Below are 27,132 nucleotides of genomic sequence, written 5' to 3' on the forward strand. Positions count from 1 at the left end.
TGAAGAAAAATCATCCTTCCATGCCTTCTCCCAAGCGCCCCGAGGGGAGGATCCAGGCCGTCCCCCACGTCGCCCTGAAGTCCCCCAGTCCGCGTGTGTTTGTGGAAATGCAGCCGGTGCCCGTGTGCTAGCCCCAGCGTATGCCCTTCATCAGGCTCCTTCATTGTCACCTCCTGGGTATTCTTTTCGCGCGTGACATTTCCCCGGCCCGCTGCAACTGTCTCACGCTTGGCTTGTGTGTGTGGGGGGGGAACATAGGTGGGTGGGGGTCGTGGGGAGGCCTCTCGTGGGCTCAGGCAAGGGGAGGGCTAGGTGTTTTACACGCGCGGAACTTGGGTGCTGACTGCCGTTGTCACTTGCACCGCGCACCACAGGATAGAAGGGGACAGCATAGCCCTCGACGGTGCGCACGGCGCCGCGCCGACGCGAGGGCACTTGCGGGCCGGTGCGCAAAGTCGGGCGTGCGCCGAGACGAAAAGGCGGGAAGCGGTGTGTTGAAGCCCCGGATGTGGAAAGCAGCCTGTGGCACAAGGTCGGGTCGCTCGGGCGGCGGTACCGCCCTGGAAGCCGAGTGAGGCCTGAGGACCACTGCCTCCGCGGGCAGGTGAGGGGAGACCAGGAACGGGTGTAAAGAAGCAGCGGCGATTAGGCGAGGCCTTGGGCCGTTTGTGTCGCAGCCAGAAGCCCCAGAACGACACCAACGAGACCCTGGGGGGGGGGTGGGGGTGTCTGTGGCGGCCTTCGGACCCCCCCCCCCCCGCACTGCGCAGGCGCGACTCCCTCACTCCCCGGCGCGGCCCAGCCCCTCCCTGCGACCCGGCAAAAAAGTGACCCGGCGCGGGCGTCGAGGGCCGGCCTGCTTCGTGTTCTGGGACATTCGCCATTTGCAGCACCAGAGGCCTGCGCCAGAAGGGGCTCAAATGGCGGCATTTTTGGCCTCGAGGCTGGTTCGGTCCCTTCCCCAGGCACGCGGGGTGGGGTTCCGAGCCGCCGTTGCCTCAGTGTCCCTCCTCCTGTGCCATCCTGATACCCGACAGGGGATAACGAGAGGGCTTTGGAAAGAATGCGATGTTCGTGATTTCTGTTCTTTGGCTGCTCGAGGGACTTTTTGAGCTTAACTGCCCCAGAATCCGAGGGCAACTTTGGGGCGTCCATACGGGGAGAGAATCTCTCGTGCGCGTCTCAGCCTCCAGACCCCAAGCCTCGGAAGAGCCTCCCCATTTCTCCCCAAGTCGCCTCTGTTTTTTGTGAATAAGGGCAGGGACATTTACGAGGGGAGCGTTTTGTTTGTTTCAAGGGTTGGCTGGGTTTGGGGGCGTTTGGCCTCCCGCGAGCACAGGGGAGAAATGTGACTAAGTGGCAGAAAATGCGCTTTCCCTTTCCCTCTTTTCCGCCCTCAGGCCTCGGGAGTTGCGCAGCTTCTAAGAACCTTTATTAGAAAAATCCCTGCCCCCCCCCCCATCTCTTCTGATCGACACAGCCTTCCCTCGGCGCTGACTTCTTAAATTTGGGGCGCTAAGGCCTCTGCACCCATTGCTACCAGACATTTTGCAGCACTTCTGGGCAGGCCGGGGGAGAGGATGGAAAAGCAGTAAAAGAACGTGTGCGCTGAGTGGGCCCGACTTAACCTGTTGGAGGAGGAGGCTGGTGTAGGGAAGGCGTCCCCCACAGTCAACCCCCGGAGCTCTAGCAGCCCCCGGACATTCAGAGAAAGCAGTCAGGGGCCTCCCGATCGGCCCCTTGGAAGCCAGTCATAAACCCGACTTCTCATCACCCGAATTACTTAAGTGTGCTTTGATGGTGTTAGGTTCTTTTCCTTTTCCACGTGCGGATGACTCAGCCCGCTCCAGCTGCGACTGGGGAGGTGACCCGGGGCAGCAGTTGACACTGCGCTCTGCACCCTCGACCCAGAGGCGCCCCATTCCAGCCGCATCCACTCCCCCTAAGCTCCCAAGCCACCCTTAGCTCCCTTTTTCCCCCCTTTATTTTTCAGGTCATCTTTTCCTTCTTCTTTAAAAAAATTATTTTAAAAATTGGAAAGGAGTTTTTGTACTTTTTTTTTTTTTTTTTTTAATGTGAGACAGAGGCTGGATAGTGGAAACAGGCATTAAAAAAAAAAAGAAAGGAAAAAAATACATGCCGGCTATCCGTAGAGCTAGAGCCTCGCCTGCTTGGCGACTGAGCTTTTGGTCACCGGTTCCCTGGCAGAACCGGCATGGGGCACCTGGGATTTCTGCCCCTGAAAAGGCGCTATAGAAATGCGAGGAATTATTATGATTTTAATAAAATTGTGTCTCATTTGGGAGCGCGCTTCTGCACTGCCTCTGTCGTCGGAGCCTGGGTTTGCCACGGCAAAGTCTGTAATCAGAGAAAAATACCAGCTTTGTTGAGGGTTAGAATATATCATTGGCTAATGTGTGTGGTTTTTTTTTTTAAATAATGCTAAGCATTAGAATAATTAAAGAGTGAGAAATAACTCGTCTCTCTTCTCCCCTCGGCATTGTCTTATTTAAGGGTGGAAAGCACACTTTTAGGCAAAGCTGGTTAGTTTTAATGCGGGCTTTTTTTCTCAACCGCCTTCTCTCCGCTCCGGTCTGATTCGCAAATCCCCAAACTGGCACGAGCCGGGAAACTTGTCGCTGCGGCCGTTCTTCTCCCAGAGTTGGAGGCTCGCTTTCCTTTTCTCCCCCTCTTTCAGAGACAACCCTCTCCTCTTCCCTCCCCCGCCTCTGGGCCCTGACCCACTGCCTGGTTTTCGCTAGAGCGATTTAAAAAAGAAAGAAAGGAAGAAAGGAGCCGGGCTCTGGTACCCCGGTGCCAGCCGAGGGCGCGTTTCCCTGGCGGCCGGCCGGTGGGAGAGTCAAACCCGGTGGCTGGCTGGTGTGGGGTCTCAGATGCATAGGCTCGCCTCCTACCCTGCACACCCCCCACCCCAAAGGATCAAGTAATCCAGTATTTCTAAAGATCGCAGGCTCAGAGAGCTCAGATCTCTTGTCATATTTTAAATTAAGCTGAACAGTTCTTTCTTCCCAGCCTCATATGCAATAGGAAGAGAAAATTTGGTCCTCGAGAGCCTGCCTTGGCAGCCGGGTGACCTTGGTAGGGGAGAGAGCTGTCTACTTGGGCTGGGCCTGGTGTCCAGCCCTACGACGGTGCCACTACCCACAGGGGCTAGATTTGGGGCAGGAGAGCAGGGTCCAGGGCCAGAGGTGGGCACAGCCTGTGGAGATGTGGGAATAGAAGAAGCTCTTCATCAGGGCTGCAGAGGTTTGTTCCAGGCTGGTGGAAGGCTAAGCGGCTGCCCTTGTCATTCCTCCAGGTGTGGGGTGGATGGGCGTGAAAGGAAAGGAGGCTTTGGTGGTGCTCAGGGAAGATGCAGCTCCTGTGAGAAAGGAAAGGGGAAAGCGGGCAAGAAATTAGGGGTCGGGGCTTGTGCCCCAGGCGCCAGTGGCTGTGCAGCAGCTTCGCATTGCAAAGGGAGTTATTTATTTGCTTCAGGTGTTTTTAATTAAATGTGTTCCTCTTTTATTTTCCTTGTTATTCGGTGCTTAGACTTTTCAGCGATCCCTTGCAATTGCTTATTTATTTATTTATTTTACATAAGCAGAAACTTTTTTCCCCTCTTGGAGAGATATTGTGGGAGGTATTTTGCCTTCAGTGCTTTCTCTTTCCTGCTTTTTTAAAAATTTAATTTTAAAATTATAAAGTAAATTTAGTGCAAGTGAAAGTGAGGGGGGAGCCGGCTGCGGCTGGAACCAGGGAAAGGGGGAGGCAGATGCAGCAGAGTTGGTCCTCCCTGCCCGCCGCCGCCCCACCCCAGGACCCCCTCACTCTCTAGGCCCCCTTCTGCCGCTGCCACCCCCTTCCTCTCCCTGCAAGGCTCTTTTGGACAGGGATGAGGGAAGCCCATCCTGATGGGTGCTCATTCACCCTTCAGGAACCCCTGACTCTGCAGAGCCACTTTTTCCTCATGACCTATGAATATCAGGGCCCCCCCAGTCCCTGCCTGCTTACTCCCCTCAGTCACTGTGGCTGTTTGGCTTTCAGCTCAGCGGGCCCGCACACTTGCCCTGCTAGTCTGCTAACCCCGCTGCACAGTTGGTTGCCCTGTTGATGGGATCAGAATTGGGCAGGCACAGAGAGAGAGAGACAGACAGACAGACAAACAGAGGCACAGAAACCCCTCTGCAGCAGTGAGGATTCAAGGGGCTTCTTTTCACTCTGAATTTTTGTGGTCACATGAGTAGTACACTAGGCTCTGTAATGCACATGTATACATAGGTGCTCAAATTTGAGACTGCTGGTGTGAGCAGCAGCTATTTCTAAGGCATACGAATTATGACAACGCTGTAGTTGAAAAACTCAAGGCCCCTTGAGCCATGCTGAAAATGTTGTATTTCTTAATCTGGGTGGTGGTACACAGGTGTGTTCACTTTGTGAAAATGTATCCAGTGGAAGCCTTAGAACTGTGTGCTTTCTTTCTATGTGCCACACTTCAGTTAAAAATTATTTTTTTAAAGGAAGGCACGGCCTCAAAAGAAAAGGCTGAGGATTACAAAATAATAATAATAATAATAATAATAATAATAGTAATAATTTAAATAAGAATGTTCTCCAGCCTGCTTTGCTCAGGCCTCTCCACTAAGGAATGGTGGGAGGCCTTGTAAAAATTAGTGGGCTTGCAGGCAGGCGTGTGGCCCACGAGGCTTCCTGACCCGTCCACGTGTGTGGAGTGCCTGGAAACCGCCTGCAGACGTAGGTTTAGCTGTGGGATTTTAACATCTCAGGACCAAAGGATAAAAAGTGGTAAGGAAGAAGTTATATGCCAATTACGTTTTGCTGTCAACATCTGGAAAGCAAACTTGCAGCTGTTCTCCCTCTCCCCATTACCACCTCTTCTTTTTTTCTGCACACTTAAATTTTTTGTACTTGTGCCATCCATACTTCGGTTTTCTGCACTGTTAAAACATTTTCACGGCTCTGATGAAATCGAGTTGTTGGGTTTGGGCTTTTTAAAAGTATATATATATATATGTATATGTATGTATCTCACAGTCTGATAGTATAATTTTTTTGGAGTGATTTATTTGAAGAGGCCCGCAATCAGTTGATAATCCCCTTCCTTTTCTTTCCCCTTCTTGGCCTTTCCAGCACCATTCAGGCCAGAAGCTTGAGGGAGAACGCTTGGCCGCTCTTGCCTCTGCTCCTTTGGGCAGGTACTGACAGCTTTGCCCTCCACGGCCCTTCTGCGGTGTTTTTGTTTTCCCTTCGCCCCCCAAAAATATTTGAACCAAAAAGCCTCTTTTTTTTTTTCCTCCACCCACAGCAAACTGAAAGGGCTAGTGAACCGTGATTCAACAGAGTGAGGGCGCCTCTTTTCTTCCTTAGCATTAATTAACTCAAGTTCGTTAGGACGTTGGGTCTGTCGCCCACAGTTTTCTCTTGTGTGTGCTGAATCGGGTCATAGAGGGAGACTTCCCATGCAAACAGTTTGTGTTGGAGCTGGAGGACACAGAGGGGGAGAGAGGGTAAGAAAGAAAGGGAGCCAGTGAGGGACGGATTGTGGCCGAGGGCTGGGCATGATCCTAAGCTCTGGGCACCCTGGTGCCAGCCTCCGAAGGGGCTAGACACCAGCAAATGAGGATTCTTGGGTTTCCTTGGCAATGATCCTGATAATAAAATAGTTGGGGGGGGGTGACAATACATTTTGAGGGATTGAAAAATGTCTTCCTTCCAACTCTTAAAATTGTACATTTGGGGGAAGCCGCGTGCCTGGACGGGACCCGCCCAGCTTCCCTGAGCCCTCAAACGGTGAAAACCTTGGGCTGTTCCCATCCTGGCCACCCGCTCTCTGCCCCAGGCTCTGGGCACTGCCTGTTGCCACAGCAACTGCCAGAAAGAGGTTCTCTCTGGGCCGAGGGGAGTGCAGACCAGGCAGAGGGCACCCAGAGCTCAGAGAAACTCTCCTCTTGCCCTGGCCCTTCTCTCCTGTGGCAGGGAGAACAAACCTGGCAAAGCAGCGGGGAGGGGGGTGTCAAAACATCCTGAGGGAGCTCACAGAGCTCACGAAGAGGACCTGGGAAGGCCGCAGGAGTTGCCTCTAAAGTGTAGGGCGGGGAAGGAGAGGACCATCTTCCCTGGAGGATCCCCAAGCCTTTTCTGGGGTCGGTAGTTAGCAGCCGTGCCTTGGGCAAGTTTTCAACATTTTGCTGTTTGCTCTGGCCTCCTCTCTCCGCCCTCCAGATATTTTCACAATGCACTGGGCACAGACCTCGTCTTCACGTGCTAGCCTCCCCTCCCCGTGCCTTTTGTCAGTTTTTACAGTTCTTCTTTAGAGAAAGTTGTGAAGTTGGCTTGTGGGGTTCTTCCTTCTTCCCAGGCCCTTGGCCACCATGGAGTGACGCTTTCTAGACCGACTTCATGGGTGAGGCTCAGGCTTTGCACTGCCCTTGCCCCTTGAAGCCCTTGGCTATCGTCTGTCCTGTGCATTCTGATCTTCAGAGGGTCCCATCCTCACATAGCTCCCTGGATAGACGACTGGGCTCTGGCATTCCTGGCTCTTACTTCTGTTAGGTGACACAAGAAAGTTTCAAGCTAAATAGTGAATTAAAGGCTAGGGTTTTGTTTCCGGTACTCTGTAGAGGATGAAAGTAAACAATTTCCAGTTGCACTAGAGAGAATAGATCATCTTCCCCAATACCCCATTCCTACCCGATTTTATTCAATGCCAGGAGGGAGAGGGGAGATGTGCCTGGAGCAGGGTAGTGTTTGGAGCCAGAAGGAGGCTGCCTGTTGGCCCGATCCCAGGCCACCGCTCCCGGTTTGTAGTCAGGAGGGGAAAAGGAAGGGAAGGGTGGGGGGTTGGTTTACAGGAGAGGAGCATACAGCCTGGGTCTGAGGCAGGCCTCGTCCTAGACCCAGCACGGGGTGTGGGGCAAATCCATTCAGCAAGCTGAGGATGCTAGAAAACCCCATCAGGTCCGCCGTTCCTGAGCAGAGGAAAACAGGCCCAAGTCAGCCAAAAACCCGCTTTGTCCAAATTCTCCGAGCCGCCTCGCAATGTGCATTTTCTGGTTTCCATGCTTGGCAGTTCCAGACTCTTAGGTGATTTTACTCTAGCTGCAGAACCCCTTCCTGCCTGCCCCCCATCCCCCCACCTCAGAGAGGAGAGGCCCCACCCACCTCTCAGATAAGCAGCCTGGCCCCTTCCTTTTGCTGCCTACGGTTCTCTTTCCATTTCTGTCCAGGAGTCGGGCCACTGCTTTCTTGTATCCCTTCTTCTGTGGGACAAGATGTGAACTCTCAGGGATACCAAGTTGGTTTCTTTTCGGTTCAGGCCAAGGCTGAATTATAAAATCCCAGGAATTGGACAGGCTAATCAGAGCTCTATTTGTGGCCTTTAAAATTTCCTGTGTCTTTTTTCACCCAGGCTGCAGATATGCAGTAGTAAAATGGATCCTGATATATCTGGTAGTTCCTATGTAGGTTTCGTCAGTTATTTGCACTCTCTGTGTGTAGTTGTCCAAATTAGCACAGATATATATAAAATTAGCATGTGTCCAGGGTATGAAAGAATAAATCTGAACCTTAAAGCAAGCAGGATGTGGACAAATAGGATTTTTTTTTTTTAAGATAAAGTGACCTCCAAACAGTGGTCTCGTTTTTAAAGATATAGCTTCTTGTGCTTCTCGATGTTTCACTATTGGCAGGTATAGACCAGTTGCGAAACCTGTCTCAGGCTGGGAAAATTGTTTTGTTTCCTTGAAGATTTTTGAATACTAGCTGTATAAGTAAGGTTCTGTACATGTTTCCCTGTTTTCCCTTAAATAATCCACAAGGCCTCATTTGTTTTGTGAATTTTTGGAAAACGGCACATTTAACTTTCTCAAGCTAGAAGCAGTCGCTTTAGCTAGCTTTTCTTTTTTCCTTCTTCATCTTCCTCATCTTCTTCGTTTTCACCCCTGTCCTAGAGTCCTTATCTTTTCTCCTTGCTCATTTTTCCTTTTCAGCTCTGTCCTCTTTCCCTCCATTTCTGTCCTTCTCTCTCTTTGCAGTTTTGGGCCCAGCTTGGCTTTCTCTCTCAAGGTTGAGCTTCCTTCTCTCTTTCTTTCTCCCTCTCCCTATTCCTCTCCTTCCTGTGGCCTGCTCATTCTTTTTCTTTTGGAGACACATTTTTCCTAGTGATGGCTGAAACCAGCATGGGTATTTCAGAAATGTTTCAGTGAAAACTGTTGCTTTTTTAAAAACTCAGATTCTATATACGTGAATGTAACGAGAGAGGCCTTTCTCTCACAAAGGCAGAAAAATTCCTTTCCACAAACTAGAAGCCCATGTGAATTTTAAAAGTCTAATCTCTGGCTTCTCGGATTTTTCTTTTAAATGAGGAAAAACACCTTTTCCCCCAAGTTTCCCTTCTTTTCCTTAAATTTTCCCCTTGTTCTCTGTAGTTTTCTTTTTTGCTCTCTACTCACCAGCATCACTGGCTTTCCTACCCCTCTGTTGTTTTTTCTCTCGGTCCCTTTCCTCCCTCCCCTCTTCTTCTCCTCCAAGGCCTGCTTGTCCCCTTGCTCTTCTCCCTCCATCCCCTGAGCCCTTGCATTTGTGGGTGACTCAGCCCCAGAGAAGCCTTGAATCCTCAGAGATTTTTTTTTTTTTGTCTTGGCTCTGATCGGGGTGCAGCGTGCAGAGTATCTGAGCTCCCAGCTGAGACGGAGACGGAGACCGAGGGGAGAAGAGAAGGAGGCTGGGTCTGGGACAGGTAATCTTCCAACAGGAGCCTCTACTCTCTTAACAAAAGGGGGACAGTCCCCTTTTGTCTGGGGCTTCTGAGGGGGCGTGTCCAGGACCGAGAGCCGCCACCAGTGGCATTCAGGAGGAGGGGGCTGTAGGGCTGGGGCGTGCCAAGTGTTTCGAATGGAACCTGAGTGAGTCTTCTCTGTGTGCCCCACAGGAGGGAGAGAGAGACCCAGTCATTCGAAATACCTGGCTGCTCCCCAAGGAAGGCCTCCCCCAGAAAGCCAGCTGCCTCTGTGGGAGCAGGGTGAGGGGAGAGTGCTGCCTGGGAATCCTTTCGGCCCACCTTCAAGGTTACAGGCCACTGGCAGGTGAAGGACAATTGATGATTGTTCTCCTTCCCTGTTCCTCCCCTGGGAAGTGCCGGTTGTTCCTCCTGTTAAGGGAGAATTGAGGGGGCGCAAGGGGACCCCGTGGCTCCATTGAAACACTCCATTGGTCCGTCTGGGCCACTTTTATGTCCAGTCTCTCTGCCACTCCATTGACCTTTGACCTCTCCCTTCATCCAGGAGTGAATCATGGATCTTGTCCTGTTTCCCTGACTTCCAAGTGGGTCCTTCCATCCGCTGTCTCCCTTGCCACCTACACAGTTGCACCACCGGATTCAGAATCGACCCATGTTTAGCACCCGGCACAGTGGTCTGTGAGATGGAACATGTTAGCATTCTCCAGGAGGCTCAATTTGGCTTTCTGTTTGGTGTCTAATATTTAATATAATCAAAATACCAGAAAGACAAACCCCCATGCCAAATATAAACTTACTTGTAGTTTCTACCGTCTCATCTTGACTTGATTTTTGTTTGTTTTGTCTCGTCCCAACTTTAGAAAGTAAGATTGATTCTCTCAAGGTGGAGAGGCAGGGTTTGGTATTTTACGTTACTCAGCTAACATCCTTGGCTAATTGGACCGAAGCTGGTTATTAACCTGATGTTGATGACTGAACACAACCCTAAGAGGCCTATCTTGCAGTGACACCTGCCTTTTGTTCTCTCACCTCTAACTGTTTCTCTCTGGTCGCTGTGAGCTCACTTCAGGCCAGTCAGGGACTAGACTGGGGTCCCAGTGCTGGGCGGCACCTTTCCCATTGTCCGGGTCCAGCGCCAGCCCAGGGCCGCATGCTTTGTTTTGGCACACCTCGGGCCCTCTTCCTCGAACCTTTCCACTGAGCATAAAGGCCACCGAGCACAGGGCTTTCAGATGGGGAAGAAAGGGGTATGAGTGAGCAGTGACCTTCTTTCTGTTGCCAGCTGAGGGCCTCGCCTGGGAAGAGGGTGGCTGTAGGGACTGGGTTCTGAGTAGAATCAGTGGAAGAATTTCCCTGTCTGTGTTCACATCATCCTCTGCTCTTCCATTTCCTCAATAACTGTCTCCTCCTTGCTGCTTCTTAGAGGGCTAAAGCATGGCTGCTCAAGAGCCCCTACCAGAGAGGACCCGGTGGAGGTTTCCACACTCCCAGCTTCCCTCCCCCACGATCACCTTCCTGCCTGGCAGGAAGGCCCAGAGCAGGGGTTCCCTTGGGAGCCCTTCCTGGTGACTCGGTTTCCCCAAGGTTGCCTCACATTTCCTGATAGAGCTCGTTTCTGCTTTCTCGTTTCCTTTCTTAGCTCTCTCCTTCATTTAGGTTTCTTATTTTACGCTCTTGCACCTTGTTCCTTATGGTTTGGGCCCTTTAGCCTGAATTGAACAGGGCACAGGTAGGTGAGTGTTCCCCCTCCTCCAACCAAGAAATACTAAACACAGATTAAGTGGGGAGGGCAGAGCTGGAGAAAGCAAAGAAGAGTTCAGGAGGCAGCGGCGGTGGTGGTGGTGGCGGCGGCGGCGGCGGTGGTGGTGGTGGTGGTGGTGGTGGTGCATAGGCAGGACTCTGTGTTTAGAAGTAGTGTCCATCTTCTTGCCTTTGCCACTTCCCCCTGGGGTTGGCTGTTGTGTTTGTGGCTGCGTGTAGTGCTTGTCAGCGGAGTGCTGTGACAGGAGGCTATTTTAATAAACTGTTGCAGTTTCTCGAGCCGAGCTGCATTGCGTTGGCATCCCTCTTCACCGCTAATGGAGCGTGCGTGGCTGGGTGTGGGCCGAGGGAGGCACCAGTTCGCTGGGGGCTGGGGAGAGGGAGGCTGTGAGGTGCTGGGGGCCTGCCTCCTCGTCTGGAAGTGCTCCTGTGAACAGCAGCCAGACCGGGGGAAGGGGTGGCTACACCCTGGGCGCCGGGTCCCTGCCCTGGAAGTGCTGCTGGCATCGACACTTTCCGAGCTCTTTCTTCTTCTTTTTCTATTCATAGCACGGCAGGCAGGCTCGTGTGTATGGCCAGGGAGGAAAACTTCCACTCGCCCCTGTGCGTCCCATAAATAAAAAAAGAAATAGAACCAGAAAAAGAGTGTGCGGGCCTTAGAGAAAGAGACTGAAACCAAAACACAGAGAGAAGGCGCAGCTGCTTTCCCCAAGGCCTTCTGGGGCTCCCGCCCGCCCGCCAGCCCGCCCGGAGTCAGGCCTTTATTTATTTATTTTTCTGGCTTAAAAAAAAAAATTCTGTGTCTTCCTCAGTCCTAGTCCCCCTCACCCCCTTCAGATTTGCTGGGTGGCCGCTGCCAAATGGACCCGAGTGGGAGCCTGGAATGAAAAATTCATAACTGCTGGACTTTGCTTGTTCATTAGACGTGAACTTGTCGATTGGGCAAATTGTTTTTGGTCTCCAACTGCCGGGGGCTCTCCCCACCCTCTCGGCTCGCCCGGTTCCCTCCTCCCCTTGGACGCAGCCATTGGCTGCTCGAGGATGTCTCTTTGCCAAATAGGTGGATCCTTCTCTCTCTCCCTCCCCCCTTTCCTCCCCCCCCCCCCTTTTTACTGGCTTTGGCACAAGCAAATGGATGGGGATTGAGCGTGAAAGGGGAGAGAGAGAGGGAGTTTGAGAGAGAAAGAAGAAAAAAAAACAAAAAACAAAAAAACCCAACCAAACCCCAACCAGCGCGCACACACACACTCACACAACACACACACACACACACACACACACACACACACACACACACAGCCCCATCCCATCCACGTCCCCTCTCTCTCTCTCTCTCTTCTTCCCTCCCTCCCTTGCTCCCTCCCTCTTTTGCACGCTTCTGCCAGCGACGGTCTGCAGCCGGTCCGAACTCGTCCTCTTCCCCGGGAATCTGCGAGCTCCCCCTTTGCCTGCGATCGGGCTCAGAGGCGGAGGGAGGCAGCTCGAAGTTTACACCCTTGTGCCGCTGCCAAAGCCGAAAGCCTTTTTCTTCAGCTGCTGCTTTTCCCCCTCCTGGTTTTTGTTTTTGTTTTTGTTTTGCGCAGGGGTGGGGTAGGGCGTGTTGTGTGTGGGGGGGGTTGGGTGGGAGGTAGGTTTTGACTTTTAAATTTTGCATATTTTTCTTTTATTTATTTATTTATTTCTTTTTTTTTTTAAACTGGAAGAGGATGCACAGGGGGTGAAACTGAAAAAAATATTTTTTGTTGGCTTTTGTTTACCTGGCGTGTGTGGTAACCGACTCGCTGCCTCTCTCTGCTTGCTATCCCTGACCTTTCTTTCTTTTTGCTCCTTTAAAAAAAATATTAATTTCCCCCTTCTGTGCAGTGGAGCATGGGGGGGCGGGGAGGAGGGGGAAGGGTTTGAGAATCTACCCAAGCCCGGCCCCTATTCCCCAGAACACCAATAATAACCCCCTTTAAAACATTTACCTTCCTCCCCTGCTCCTCCCCCCTCCCCCCTCCCCCCACCCACCCCCAACTCACAACTCTGTTGAGTCCAGAAGCTCAGAATCGGGCGTTGGGCTTTGCCGGGTGCTTCAGATCAATGGTAATTATTTATTTTTTTCCAGTTTTATTTTTGTAAACAGAAATCAATTATTATTTAAACTTCAAACAAGCAAACAAGCAAAAAAAAAAAAAAACAAAAAAAACCAAAAAGCGAGAGCCCGGCCCTCTGTCACCTGACTGAGTGGGAAAGAGGATGAAGGGGTCAGTGGGGACGGGGCTCAGGATGCCCCGTGTAGCTTTTAACCCTAATGTGGCCGAGACCACCACCTTATTTGTGTTAAGAAGCGTTTTGTTCCTTATTACTGTGATTAACATTAGTATTGGTGTCGATAACAAAGCTAAAATCACATATTCAGGATTTAGATCTGATTTTAAAAATGCTGGGGTGGATGTTCCAATCAAAGCAGGAGAAAAGAGAATGGAAACAGCCTGGGGAGGGGAAGCCAAATCCGTTTCCTCGCTGGCTGGCTCGTGGATGTCATGTTCTCTCTTCTTGGGGGTGGCCAAAAATCTACCGGTGTTGGGGCGTGAGGCGGCCCCCGCATGCCCTGCGTGTGCATCCACGGGCATTCGTGCAGACTGGACACTGTACCGGGGCGAGCTGACACGAGTTCGAGGCTGCGATAGAACATGGAGATGTCATGGGCGCGACACAGCCTGGCGGGGATACCAGCAGCGTGTGTGTGTGGACGGCAACGTTGTCTGTGCGCGCGTGTGTGTGAGTGAGGGAGAGAGAGAGAGAGAGAGAGAGAGAATAGGTGTGTGCTCAGGCTCTGGGTGTCTCTGTCTGGCTGCTGAGGCTGAGATGGGAGCAAGCGGCTGGCTAGGCTGGTGGCGGCTCCAAACCATACTTTCCTAGAACAATTCAAGAGAAAATTGTTGTGGGGGGGGGAGGAGGAAGAGAAGGCGAATTTTTTTGTGCCCCCCTTCTAACGCTTCTTTTCTCCTTTTCTCTTTCCCGCTCACCCCGTCTTCCCCTCCTCCCCGTCTTCCCTCGCCCGCCCCGCATGCTCCCGGCTTGCCGCCTGCAGGATGAGTTCCACCCGTTCATCGAGGCGCTGCTGCCTCACGTCCGCGCCTTCTCCTACACCTGGTTCAACCTGCAGGCGCGGAAGCGCAAGTACTTCAAGAAGCACGAGAAGCGGATGTCGAAGGACGAGGAGCGGGCGGTGAAGGACGAGCTGCTGGGCGAGAAGCCCGAGATCAAGCAGAAGTGGGCATCCCGGCTGCTGGCCAAGCTGCGCAAAGACATCCGGCCCGAGTTCCGAGAGGACTTTGTGCTGACCATCACGGGCAAGAAGCCCCCCTGCTGCGTGCTCTCCAACCCCGACCAGAAGGGCAAGATCCGGCGGATTGACTGCCTTCGCCAGGCCGACAAGGTGTGGCGGCTGGACCTGGTCATGGTGATTTTGTTTAAGGGGATCCCCCTGGAAAGTACTGACGGGGAGCGGCTCTACAAGTCGCCCCAGTGCTCTAACCCCGGCCTGTGCGTGCAGCCACATCACATTGGAGTCACAATCAAAGAACTGGATCTTTATCTGGCTTACTTTGTCCACACTCCGGGTAGGTTGCTCTCAATCCCCCTTCTCCCCCCCGCCCCATTTTATTTTACGTGCTGGCATTTGTTCTGTTTATTGTACCTCTTCTTTCCAAACGATACATGCATACACGTGATGGGCCTAACTGGTGCGCCCGTCCTGCTGAGGCCTGCAGCACGTTTGATGTTCCCTTTTCCCTTCTGTTTCCCTCCACTCTCTCCATTCTTCCTCCTTTGCTCATTTGCCATGTTACCGATTTTTGTGCATCTCCATCTTTGGAGGACTCATCTTACCCAAAAGATGCTGCAGGTCCTAGGACTGGGGTCCAGGATACCCCAGAATTATCCACGATGGTGAGAGTTTGTGATGAACACTACTACCACCAAAAAAAAAAAAAAAAAATCACTCTGCTCTGATTTAAAATGAGTCAGAAGAAGTATTGAGGGGCAGGTACAGGTTTTTCTGCAGCTTCCCCTCAAGTCCTGGGGAAAAGCCAGATTTGGCACAAGCGGGGTGGGCAGCAGTTCGGCGGAGAGAGGGGCGTGTAAAACCCCCGGATATGAGAGGGAATGAATAGAAAAGAGGAAAGAAGGCAGAGGCGGGCAGATTCTGGGGCCCAGATGCCCAGGCGGGAGCTGTTTGGCTGGGATTTGGCTGATGGAGAGGAGAAAAGTCATTTGATTTCATAGAGAGTGAAAAGGAGTACGAGATTCCTTGCGCTCTTCCCCTTCACCATCCCTTCCCCTTTGAGTTTCAGCTGAAGTGCCCGGCAGCCCCCACGCCTCTGCTGGGGGGCAGAGAGGCTCTCCCCAGCATAGGCATTCCAGGGAGCAGGCATTGCTGCAGAAGAGGTCTTAAAGAAACAAACAAACAATCTAAACTCTGTAAAATCTCCTTTTCCTTTTGTGTTCCAAGTAGTTCCAGCTCTCCTCTTTGCTTTTCCAATTTCACCCTGCATTTTGGGTTGTGGTGGTTCAGTTCTCCTCCTCTGTTCCTTTTTTTTTTTTCCCCTACCCTTTCCCTTTTTATAATTTCTTTCCGCTTTTGTTTTCTTACAAATTGAAACAGAGATGGCTGGTTAATTTTTAGCCTCCACTCAGCTACGCCCAATTTACTGCCGCCTTTGAAACCTAAACGGGCAGCACTCTGTGATTAAGCAAGGCAGAAGTGTGTTTACATTATGCCCAACCAACTTGTAATGAGAGGGCTACCAAACCTTTCTCTCTCTGTGTGTTTTTTTTTTCCCTTTCCACCATTCCAGTATTTCCCGCCCCCCCCCCCTCTTTCTCTCTTCATGCGAATGTAAGAGAATGTGGCTTAACTTCAACTCTAGTGAATGTTCTTTCCCCACAAATATGTGTGTGTGTGTGTGTGTATCTTCCTTCCTGTTCATTCACAAAAAAGAAAAGCAACTCACTTTTCTGCTGCGGTTACCCCCTTGCCTGTTTGGGATGTTGGGAAGAGAGGTACGACTTAATCCAGAAAGGAAATTTGGGGGCGCTTTCAACATTGCGTCAGGAATGGAACCTCGACTGGGATTAGCACTGAGAGTTTATGTGTTGGAGAACTCTGGGGAGGAAAAGGTGGTGTTTGAGGCCTCTCTTCTTGCTCCTTCTCTCCTTCTGAAGGTGGCTTTGGTAGTTGGTTGGAGGCAGTGGACACCCCCCCCGCCCGCCACTCCTGTTGTACCTCCCTCCATGGATCTTTCTAGGCCTGTACTCAGCCCTGTGTGACTGTCATGGCCCCTCACGAAGAATGATCAACTGCTGGTCCTCTTCCTCGTTCATCCTTTTTCTTTTTGGAAAAGAGACCAAAGAAAAAATTAAAAGTTATTCCCTGATTCTCTGTCCATGCAGCAAATCTGAGTGGGGAGGGTGTGTGCCTGGTGGTATTGGAAGTGGCTTAGGGCAGACTTGGAGCCTTGAGCTGGTGTCTGTCAGATAGGTCCTCCAAGAGGGAATTCTGTACCTTCCGATTTTGGAACTAGGGCCTCTAAGATGAAATTAATACTCATCTTCCTCCTGAGACAGCTTCTTCCTACCTTGCTCTGTAGCTAGATCCCTGTAGCTGAGCTGTTTCCCTGGCTTCTTTTATTTTAGGCCAAATTTTGACTGCTGCCAGCATGGGGCTGAGGTAGGATGAGGTATGTGTGATGGAGACCATTTCCTGACCAGCTACCAGGCTCCTGGACTGACCAGGAAGATGTCAGGAGAAGGGAGGCACCCCTGCTTGCCCCCTAGCCATAATGAGATGATTTACCCAGGAATATGAGTAAATGTATGTCCCACTGCATGTAGCCATGGCCACGTCTGTCCCAGCTGAGGCCGAGTTCCTTGACAAAAGCTGAGTGGAGAAATGAGGATGTTTTCTTATAATTTGTCTATAATTCAAGTCCCTGGACTCCAGATAGTTTCAGTGAAGGTAGGACTTTTGTTGCTGAAGATGCTTTAATTCAGGGGTGCCTTACTGAAGGAGTGGGAGTGAGTTCGTGTGGTGTGGGCTACAAGTGGGCCTTGGGTAGGTGACCTCGAGGTGGCATGGAGTGGGCATGGCTTTCTCTCCAAGCCACTCCAGTGTGCTAGAAAATGTCTCCTCCTGCCTGGGCCCCCAAACAGCATCCGTCCAACAGCATAACCTTCCTTCTCCATGTCCATGCAAAGACATACTGAGTCGGGTGCCACTTGTTCCTTCCTTCCAGTATAAACTGGGGTTGGGGGCTGGGGGGGCAAGGGCTCAAACAGGAGTTACTTTGGATTCTAAAAGAAATGCTTTCCTTCCCTTTAAACTGAGCTAAAGAACCTGATCTGGGCTGAGCTGGTGGTGCCAAGTTTGATGACAAGCAAACTTGACATGATAGTAAGTGTGGGGGCGTGGCCTGCCCTCCAGGCACCATTGTCATCTATCATCCATGGCCCTTGTGGGCCTTTTTTTTTTTTTTTTTTTGGTCCCTCATGAAGCTTTAGGAGGTGGCATGGTTGAGAGGGACTAAAGGATGTGTGTGTGACGTCAGGAGCTCTACTCCCAGAATACACTGTCCTAAAAGGCCATTCAGAGTGTTTTGCACCCTTCATGAGGATGGGCTTTCTGCTGGGAAGGAATGTCGCTGTGTGTCTCTTCCATTTAGGAGGGGATGTTGAGGCAGGGCAGAGTCAGAGAGCACTGCCATGGGGAGGAGGTAGTACATTCCTGGCGATGTCCTTCCATCCAAAATGGGTATCCCAGGGCAGTGGCTGGAGACAGAGGTGAGCCTGGGGCCAAGAGGAAGGACGCTTGTGTGAGGAAGGATGGCTGAACTGGTCTAGAAGCGCAGCTAGACTATCTCCGAAGCTTCTGCAGGGGTCTGAAGGTAAACTGTCATCTTCAGATCTTCCTTAACCTAGGCCTGTATCCTAGGAAAGAGAAAAAATCTGAAAATAATAAAATGCTTTACTGAATGGAAATGTCAGCTTTTCCCCGTCAGATCCCTCCAACAGGCCTGCAGTGGAGGCCCATGAAGTCCAGGTATTCTTTTCTTTATCTCTGCTTTTTCATTACAGAGAAATTTACATGTAGAAAGAGCCCCCATCACCAGTGCCAGCTCATGGCCAGTGTCGATTCAGCCACAGTCCCTGCTGCCCACCTTTACACTGGGTTGTTTAGGAGAAGATCCAGGCATCATAGCTTTTTATTTGTAAATATTTCTGTACATGTCTCTAAAGATAACTCTTGAAAAATGTAGCCGCAGTATCACTATCACACCTAAAACAACTTCTTTAGTACGGTCAGATAGCTGTTTGTTGTTCACATTTCCCTAATTATCTCAGAATTTTGTCTAGATCAGGATCCCAGTAAGGTCCATGCTTTGCGGTGGGTTGCTCCGTCTTTCGAGTCTCATAATCTCTAGATGGTCCTCCTCCTCCTCCTCCTTCATCTTGGTTTCTTTCCTGGCAGTTTTTGGGTTGTTGTTGTAGAAGGAACCTGATGGTTCATCCTGTAGGGTTTCCCTCTGTGGACTCTGCAGGCTGTGTTCTCCTGTGTTGTTCAGTGCGCTGCTCCAAAAGGAGATTCTGCCTCCCTCCTTACCTCCAGGTCCGGGCATAGCTGGGCCTTACCTGTTGCAGGAAATGGATTAGCACCTGAGGATTTGTCTAAGTGAATCTTTCAAGTGCAAGGTTGCCCTTCTCCGTGTAAGCGCTCCGTGGTTTTCACTGTCTGCTTCAGGGCTTGAGGCTTTTTGGTGAGCACTGGTTTTCTGGTCCAAGGGAGCGCTCCATGTCTGTGTCCTTCCTCAGCAGTGGAGGGCATTGCTCCGCCATGTCAGCCCTGCCAGGATGTGGCTGATACCAGTGATGTCCCCCAAGCCTTTGCCGGATGCCTGGTCTGTCTGGTGGCTCTGGCGTGAGTGCATGGCAGTGGCCGCAGGCATACCAACCACCCTCTCTGGAGGCCTACCGCCTCCTGAGGCCCCTGTGCCACTTCACCCATGCTTCTTTTTTCTAGGCCCAGAAATGCTACAGGTCTGTGTTTTCAAGGCAGCGCCACCTGGTGCCAGGGCTGTTGAAGACTGCAGGGCCCAGTTACTAGATTCCTAAAATTAGCAAGATATAGCAGTGTAGGGTTAGATGCCTTTTAGAGCACCCCAGAAGAGAGGTCACTGTTGTTCAAGGGTCAGCTTTGGTCGTTGTAAAAAGTCTTCTGTTCAGCTAATTCAGAGGATGTTTAGAGGGATTAAACCAGCTAATATATAAAGATACTGGCATAAAGCAGAAAAGCAGTGGACGGCAGCTGCTGCAATTCCGTTATGATTCTGTGAGCCCAAGGACGTCTCCCTGTTGCCTTTACCTGTTGGCATTATTTCTACCTTAAGGGACGAACTAGGTGAGAGCTAATTTTTCTGTCACACAGCAGTGTTTCAAGTGCTGAAGACAGGGCTCACAGTTCTTTTCCACCCCTCTTCCTAGGAAGCTGTCCCTTCTCCAGGCCAAACACTGCCAGTCTCTCACGCCTCCCACATTTGATGTAGCTCCTTGCGCTCTTGCCATTTTGGTCCTCACCCCCTGGAGGCCCTCTTAAATTGGAGTGTTCTGTATTGAACACGGAAACTCCAAGTTCAATCAGAGTCCCATGGTAGCTGCATGATTTGCCGGGCCTTCCAGCTACGTAATTTGTGGGGCTCAGTAAAAAATGAAAATGAGGGGTTCCTAGTTCAAAGTGGTGAGGAATTACAGCCAGACAGTAGTTAGATTATTAAACCATGCACGAGGTCTGTGTGACTGTCCAGGTCGCATACGTGAGAGGCCCCCCCAGGCTATGTTTGCTCTGTTAACGTAACATGGGGTGCCAGATTCTGGATGTTGTGAAAGGGTGACGCGGCTCAGGCTGGCTTCGGAGGGGGTGTGACCCCAAAGAGGAGTTCAGAAATGCCCAGACCCACTCCTTGGGCTGGTCTCATTCTGGGACTCCCTTGACCATCTGCTCTCATCTCCTTTGTCTATAGCATGTCTGTCCAACCAGTCAGGGGTCCTCACTGGCTGCGATGTGCAGGGGGTCTTGGTGGAATGCTCACTCTCATGGCTGAGTTGGAAGCGGTAGCTCAAGGAAAAAAAGAGCTACCTTTGTCTGAGCTTGAGCTGGCAGAGTTTGGCCTGTGAATAAGCCGGAGGGGATCTAGGAGCCCAAGCATGGTGACCAGCTGTGCTCCACTACCCACCCAGAAGAAACAGGGCCACTCTGTAGCAGGAGGGCTGGGGTCCAGACGTGCAGAAGGGCTTCCTGAGGATTTGGTTTACTTTTTGGCACTGCCAGAGGATGGTTGAATTTCTTTTATTCATGAAATACGTATGCACTTGGGTGTATGCACTTGGTGAACCTACTGTGAGCAAGGCCCTTCTAAAAATGAGACTCCTGAATGTGGCCTGCAGGGTTTGGGTGAAGGCCTCCTGATAAATTCTAGAAGGCACCGTCCTATAGATGTGAACAAACAGTGATCCACGCAGGAGGTGAGGGAAGACCCAGCAGAGCTTCATCAGGAACAGCTCCAGGTGGGCTGTGAAGAAGGAGGCAGGGCGCATCTCAGCCACCTCCTAGAGCTGCAGGGACCTGGGGTAGGCCAGAGGGGTAGAGGGCTGTGCCGTGGGCTCCCTCTGTCCTTGTGTCCTGCAGCCTCTGGGCAGAGAGGGTATAGCTAAACATCTCCCTTTCTGCCCTGGGAAGAAGATGTCTCCCTCCCCACCCCTTTTTCTCTTTGCCCCGTCAGTCCCACCCCCACCCCACCCCCCTGTCTCAGGAGCTGCCACGCTTCAGTTATTTTATCCTTCAGTGTCCGATTCAGAAGTCCTTTCAAAGGCCCCAGCAGTGTCAGCGCGGTGCTCGCACAAAAGGCCTCTTTGATTTCTTGTTTGTTTTCATTTGCCAGCGGAGGGGGAGGGGGCAGGAGAGAAAGAGCTTCTGGGTTTTAAAATTTTTATTTGGGTTGCTTCATTCTCAGAGGAGTTGGCTCCCTGGAACTCTTTTCTGAGTTAGGGGCTTGGAGGCAGGAGGTAGCCTTCTGGGGAGAAGGCTGGGATGGGGTGTGGGCACTGCTTCCTGAAGCAAGAGGAGGAGGTTTGGGGCAATAGGATATAGTCATTGATTCACCTTCAGATGTTCTGTGCTAGGCCCGAGGGTAGGAAGGGTCAGGTTGGAGCCCTGCTGCTTGTGTAGGGAAAGGTCTGAAGTGCTGGCACCAAAGGACATTCCCCTGTTAGCCGCATCCCCAGCAGTGGCCTCATCACAGCTGTAGGATTTCAGTAGTCCTGAACCTTGACTTTGCCGCTTTCCCTTCATCATCCCAGATTCTGCCATTTCCCTCTTGGTTGCATGGGAAGGGCGTGGGGGACCTTTTAACATGCACACTCCCTGGAAATTCTTAGCACCTTGAACTACAGGCTGGGGCTCCCCACTCTCCATCAGGGACGCAGAAGGGTAAGAGGTCCACCCTGCAGCCGGGCATCCTGCTGGCAACGGTACACAGACCTGGGAGGAGCCCCTGTTCTCCCAGGCTTGCTCTCTCACCCTGTGCCTCTTGTCTCCCCATGATGGCTGGCTTGTGAGACACTACAGTGTGGGTACCGCTCCCAGAGGACCCAGCCCATGGCTCACAGAGGACTTTGAGGGCAGGCCGGTCCTGCCTGACTAGCCGGGAGCTGAGGCTGAAAGGAGATGGAGAACCACCGGTGCCTGTGGTTTGGAACTAGAGACACGGCGACCAGCGCCTGTGTGGGTGCACACTTTAAGCACATGTGGGCATGCCCTGTTACACCAGTAAGAAGGGGTGCAACTTGTCCGTCGTTATACCTGTGTGCAGGCCTGATTGCCGGGGCTGAGGAAGAGAGCGCCGGAAAGCGAGGCTTGGGCAGGTGGTCACGGGCGTCAGCAACAGGGAAGTGTGCCCACTGGGTGAGGGGGGCTCCGCAGGGCCTGGCTGGCAGACGGAAGGAGGAGGCTGGGGGGCTGAGAGATAGATAAATATAGCTGATGGCATTTCTCGTGATAGGTTTTTCTTGGCACTGAGGGCACCGTGGCAAACAGTACGACAAACGCCTGGCCCTGCAGGCCGCCGTCGCCATTTTAAGCATGTTTGAGCCGAAGAGTTGTTGGCATTAGAAAGGGTCCCAGCAGGCGGACAGGCTGCGGCAGGGGGGTTTGGCTGGACTGGGCCTTACCCTGCTGGGTACCTGGGTTCCTTAGTTTGTCTGTGTGGATATCTAATATCTGATTTTTTGGCCCTTCGGGGATTTAAAAAATATTTTGGGGGTTGCCCTTTGTGGGCCTGTCTCCCAAGTGACTTGCGCCCCCACCAGCCGTGGTGGCCTGTCTGTCGGTGGTGGGGGGTGTTCTGGCTCTTCTCCTCACTTGTGATATCTTAATGACGACCTGGTATGCCACTGCCCCAGGGTCAGGGCCATCATTTTTTTATTTTTATTTTTATTGGATTATAGTTGATTTACAATGTTGTGTTAGTTTCAGGTGTACAGCAAAGTGAATCAGTTACACATATACATATATCCACTCTTTTTTAGATTCTTTTCCCATGTAGGTCGTTACAGAGTATTGAATAGAGTTCCCTGTGCATCATTTGTTATTAATTTGGGGGACATCCAATTATCTTAAGGGACACTCCTCTGTCCAGGTTCCAAACAACTTTTTGTTCCCTGTCGGTGGAGGAGAGGGCACACCCGTGGTCTCCATCCCCTGCTTCAATTCCATTTTTCCATCGAAGGCCCAATATCACCGAGGCACCGTGTTGAGTCCCATTGTATGTTAACCACCCAAATTCATACATCGATACTAGTTTTAAACCCGCGTTCCTGGCTGTGAGCGTGTACACTCAGGTGACACACACAGGAGTCTTTGTGTGTAGTGAGGAATTGGTGAACCAGGCTCGAGGACCTGGGAGGCTTCCTGGAAGATGACCTGCTTGAACTGTGCCTTGAAAGACAGTAAGGAATTAGCTCGTTTTTGTCAGCTGGCTGAACCTTTTCAGCTTGCCTGGAGCTAGTTCCCTCCTCACAATGGTTGAGTGATATAGGCAGGGCAGGTATTATTATCCCCACCGTGCAGAGAAGGGAACCCAGTAAAGAGATGTCAGGGTGCTTGGGTCACACAATCAGTTGCCAGCAGAAGGATCCCAGGTTTCAGGTCACCGAGCACTTTGGCTTCCCTCCGTGGGCCTTACCGCTCCTTACACTTCACAGGGATTGCTGGCCATGGTGGAGTCTCAGAGGAGAAAGGTGTGCAGGTCCCCATGGTCTCCCTTGCTCTCTAGGAGCTGAGACAGAGGGGCTGGAGCCCAGCCTGTGACTCAGCTCAATGGCTCCCCCAGCTGCTGAGCACACGGGGTGGAAACAGCAGGCAGGAACCTGGCCTGTCCTTGACACTGGTCTCCCAACTGGCCAGCCCCCTGCCTGTGACCTGAGAGGCAGCGTGCTAGCATAGATCGGGGAAGGTCGGCTGGATGCCCCCACCCTGCTGTGGCCAGCTCAGCTTCTTGGCACCCAGTCCTGGAGTGTGGGGAGGGCAGGTAAAGTGTGCAGGAAGTCCAGGTGTGCGGCCAGGCGGGCTCGGCTGGATCTTGGGATCCCTGATCCTTGCTCTGTCACGCCCTTTTCCTAGGAGTCTGCTTGGAATTGCAGTTTGAAATAAAAATGAATGTAATTATCCTAATTAACCAGATGATCGCTGGAAGTTTTGCAGTAATCTGCTCTTCATTGCCTTTTATGCTCCTGAAATCACGTAGACTCTCACTCTTACCCCTTTCTTAAAGTTTGAAAACTTTGGGGCTGTGTATATAAAAACTCTTCCAACATGCTGAGGGGGGCCGGGTTGTGAGAGAGAGGCTTGCTCACTGCTGGAGATTTTCCCATTTCTGTGGCTAAGAAGATAGGGACTTGACCTCTTAACCATTGAAATCAGGTCCCATAGAGCAGGGTTTCCCAACCATGGTGCTGTTGACTTTTGGGCCAGATCATTGTGTGTCATGGAGACCTTCCTGTGCATTGTAGGGCGGTTAGCAACATCTCTGGCCTTTACTCAGTAGATGCAGCCAACTGGTTGCAACCCGCCCCATGTGTAACAATCAAAATATTTCCATAGATTTCCAAGTGTTCCTGAGGACAGAGTTGCCCCAGCCGAGACCCTCTGACCTATAAAAACCAGAGGGATTCAGATAGAATGTACCCCATATTCACCTCTTGCCTCTCTTCCAGTGTAGGACCTTATTTACGTTTTCTCGCATGGCAACAGAGCCTCTGAGCCCTGGCTGTTCTGCTGCATGTCCTGCTCCATTTTCCCCTTTCTGGGCAGGAGGACCCTGTACTGAAACCATGTGGGGGCTCCTCTCCTCTTGGGAATCATGAGTCCCCCTCCGAGTCTCCTGCTGAACATTCCTCTTGATGTCTTGCATTGTGGTCTCTCTGTGTGCCAGGGCTGCTGTTCCGGACACTGGGACAGGGGATCTACTACTCAGCTGACCCAGGCCTATGTGGGGAGCCAGTGACTGCATCAGGCCCATCCCACACCCCAAAGAGCAGCAGACATTCATTTCTGCAGCATGGGATACAGAGATCAGAAGTGTTGCCTGAGCCTCAGCACTATTCTTTTTAACAGATGTGTCTGACTTTTCTTATTACAGTAGTAAAACACACTCTTTATTAAAAATTCAAACAATCGAGAAATGTAAGAGACAGGGTCCCCAAATCACCCTCCTGCACCAGAGAGAAACTTACTTCCCATATCCATGTAGGTTCTCCTAGGTTTTTTCTTCGATTAATTTTTCACCAAATAACTTTTAAATACAGAAATATCTATTGATATTTTAAGAGCAGATGATATGTTTGGGCTAATTGAATTGGCTCCATTGAGTGCCATTGTGGTCTTACATTTTCCTATCCCCTGCCTGTTCCCCGAGTCCCCCTGTCACCCCAGGTGCAGAGTCCATGTCCCCGTCCTCTTTTCCCCTGAGGTGACAGTTTCTGTTTATCCTTCCTGGGAGCAGGGTGACCAGCAGAGCATGTATTGCTGTCTGAGCAGCCAGAATCCTGCTCTGGGCCATTCCTGTTGGCGGTGTAGCCCTGATGGCAGAAATCAGGGCCCCACCAAAGGTCCGGCTACCACTGGGTGTTGAGGGAAGGAGGAGCCACTGAGGAGTGACCTGCTTGACTGTGCCTGGCTTGGCCCCAGTCCTTGCCTCTTTCCAGCTCTTTCCTGGAGGGCCAGGGTGCTCCTCTGCGTGGGGCCAACCCTCTGCCAACTGGCCTGGCGCCCTGGAGGCTTTTCTAGACCCTGCAGGCTCCTTCCAGGGGTGACTGCCGCTGCTTTTTTCCTTTCTTGAGAGTGAAGTGTCCCTCAGCCTTCCGGGATTTATCCCTTCATAATTCTTTGTGTCAGGCTTAAAGATATGGCAGATAGAAGTGTTCTTTTCAGGCCAGGGGCAGGGACAAGACAGGAAGAAGGAATCTGGAGAGAGCTTTGCAGCTGGGTCTGAAGGCCTAGGGGAGGCTGCAGATGACAGCTGGGAGTAGGGTGACACCTGGTGACTCTTCTGGACTGGGTGGAGTGTGCGGAGAGAGCAGGCGATCCCTGGAGGCGGCCTGCAGGAGGCCTACCCAGTGCAGCCCTTGGGGAGTGTGTCCTTATTATGCCTGCAGATTATATCCCCATTAGTGATAATTATTATGTAATGGGCATTATTGCATAATGGCAGTTATATAACACGTGGCCCGGAATACGGGGTGGGGGGGCATGTAATAAGTGTATATCCTCTGGCTATAAATAGTCACCAGCCCTGCACTGAATCTGTGGTCACATCAGAGCCACCTTATAAATACCCAGCGCTGGGCTATAAATTTCTGAGCCGTGATGTAGGCAGGCGTGATACCTAGTTAGGGAGTGGTAGGAGGGACCTGCAGCCCCACCCAGCCACATGACATCATTGTTTCTGTAGTAACAAGACGGCTCCCTGGGGGACCAAATGAAGAGAGGCCTTTAAAGGGAGAAGGCAGATGGATAGAAAGCTTTGGGAGGGGGGCGTGCTAAGCCTGGGACTGACCGGGTGGGATCCCCTGTGCAGAGGACTCTTAGATGTTCAGCCAGTACCAGGGCAGAAAATTCCATTTTCTTTCATGTCCTCTTTAGAGGGTCTCAGGTCCCCTCCCTGTGTCCAGCAGGTCATGTGAGACTCAGCCGCATGTCAGGGATAATAGGGGAGTCAAATGGTCTCTCCCCATCCTTCTGTCTCCCAGGTGATCTCTCCATGGCTCTGGGGCCACTTGCTGAGGGGGAGTTGAATGAGCACACACTGGAGCTCTGCACCCCAGTCATGTCCTCCCCAGGGTGGGGCCATTTCCCCAGCAGACGTTTTAGGTCAATTTTGGCCTTAGTAATATAAGAAATATGCGAGCAATTCGGCGCATGTCTCAGAGAGCCTTGTGGAAGTCATGGCTGTGGGAGACGGTGCCTGGGAAGAAAGAGGCGTTGAGGATAATATTTTGGCCCCAGAAGAAGCTATGGGGTAGGATGTAATCTTTTTAGGTGTGTGAGAGGTGATTTAATGTAGGGCAGTGAAGACCTACTGTTCACATCCCTGAGGGTAGAGGAGGAAATGCGTGGTGTTGTTGTCGTGGTCATCGTCTTTGGCCGCAGGGCATGTGAGGTCTTAGTTCCTCAACCAGGGAATGAACCTGTGCCCCCTGCATTGGAAGCACAGAGTCTTAACCATTGGCCCGCCAGGGAAGTCTGAAAGAAATGTGTTTTATTTTTTTTAATTTTTTTTAGGGGGGGTACACCAGGTTCAATCATCCGTTTTTATACAAGAAATGTGTTTTGATGGCAGGTGGAGGGATTGAAGTTAGTTGGGAGGGTAGGTGACCTACTTGTCCCAGTTTGCCCAGGAGTTTCCTGGTCTCAGCACTGAAAGTCCCTCCACCCAGGAAAGCCCTTTGTCCCCTGAAAAACCAGGATGGTTGGTCATCCTAGAACAGCAGCTTTCACTCAGGGGCAATTTTGCCCCCCAGGGAACATTTGGCAGTGTCCACAGACGCTTTTGGTTGTCACAACCAGGGGAGGGTGCTGTTGGCATCTAGTGAGTCATCTAGCCAGTACACAGGACATTCTCTCAACAAGGAATCACCTGGCCCCAAATGTCACTATAGATCTTTGTCAACCTACGATGGAGTTACATCCCGAAAAACCTGTCATAAATTGAAAATATTGTAAGTCAAAAATGCACTTAATATGCCTAACCTACATCATAGCTTAGCCTAAACTACCTTAAATGTACTCAGAACACTTCCATTAGCCTACAGTTGGGCAGAATCGTCTAACACAAAGCCTATTTTATGCTAAAATGCTGAATAGCTCACGTAATATATGGAATACTGTACTGAAAGTGAAAAACAGAGTGATTGTATGGGTACAGCATGGTTGTAAGTGCATCCGTTGTTTGCCCTCCTGATCGCCTGGCTGACTGGCAGCTGCGGCTCTCTGCTGCTGCCCAGAATCACACGTGAGTATC

General features: G+C 51.4%; 1 protein-coding gene across 6 annotated transcripts in view; it reads left to right on the forward strand.

Annotated features, from left to right (window-relative positions):
- The window catches only part of NFIX (nuclear factor I X), a 97,573-nt gene that overhangs the window by 14,357 nt on the left and 56,084 nt on the right, over nt 1-27,132 (forward strand). For 4 of the 6 annotated variants that reach the window (XM_057708564.1, XM_057708560.1, XM_057708562.1 and 1 more), the window contains exon 2: nt 13,596-14,127. In XM_057708564.1, coding sequence (XP_057564547.1) covers nt 13,596-14,127 — 532 coding nt within the window. Of the gene's footprint in view, nt 1-8,677; nt 8,759-12,507; nt 12,605-13,595; nt 14,128-27,132 lie in introns of those variants that run through there. The other 2 variants (XM_057708561.1, XM_057708559.1) reach the window with 2 other exon arrangements.

Source organism: Hippopotamus amphibius, chromosome 15, assembly GCF_030028045.1.
Source record: "Hippopotamus amphibius kiboko isolate mHipAmp2 chromosome 15, mHipAmp2.hap2, whole genome shotgun sequence".
NCBI lineage: Eukaryota > Metazoa > Chordata > Mammalia > Artiodactyla > Hippopotamidae > Hippopotamus > Hippopotamus amphibius.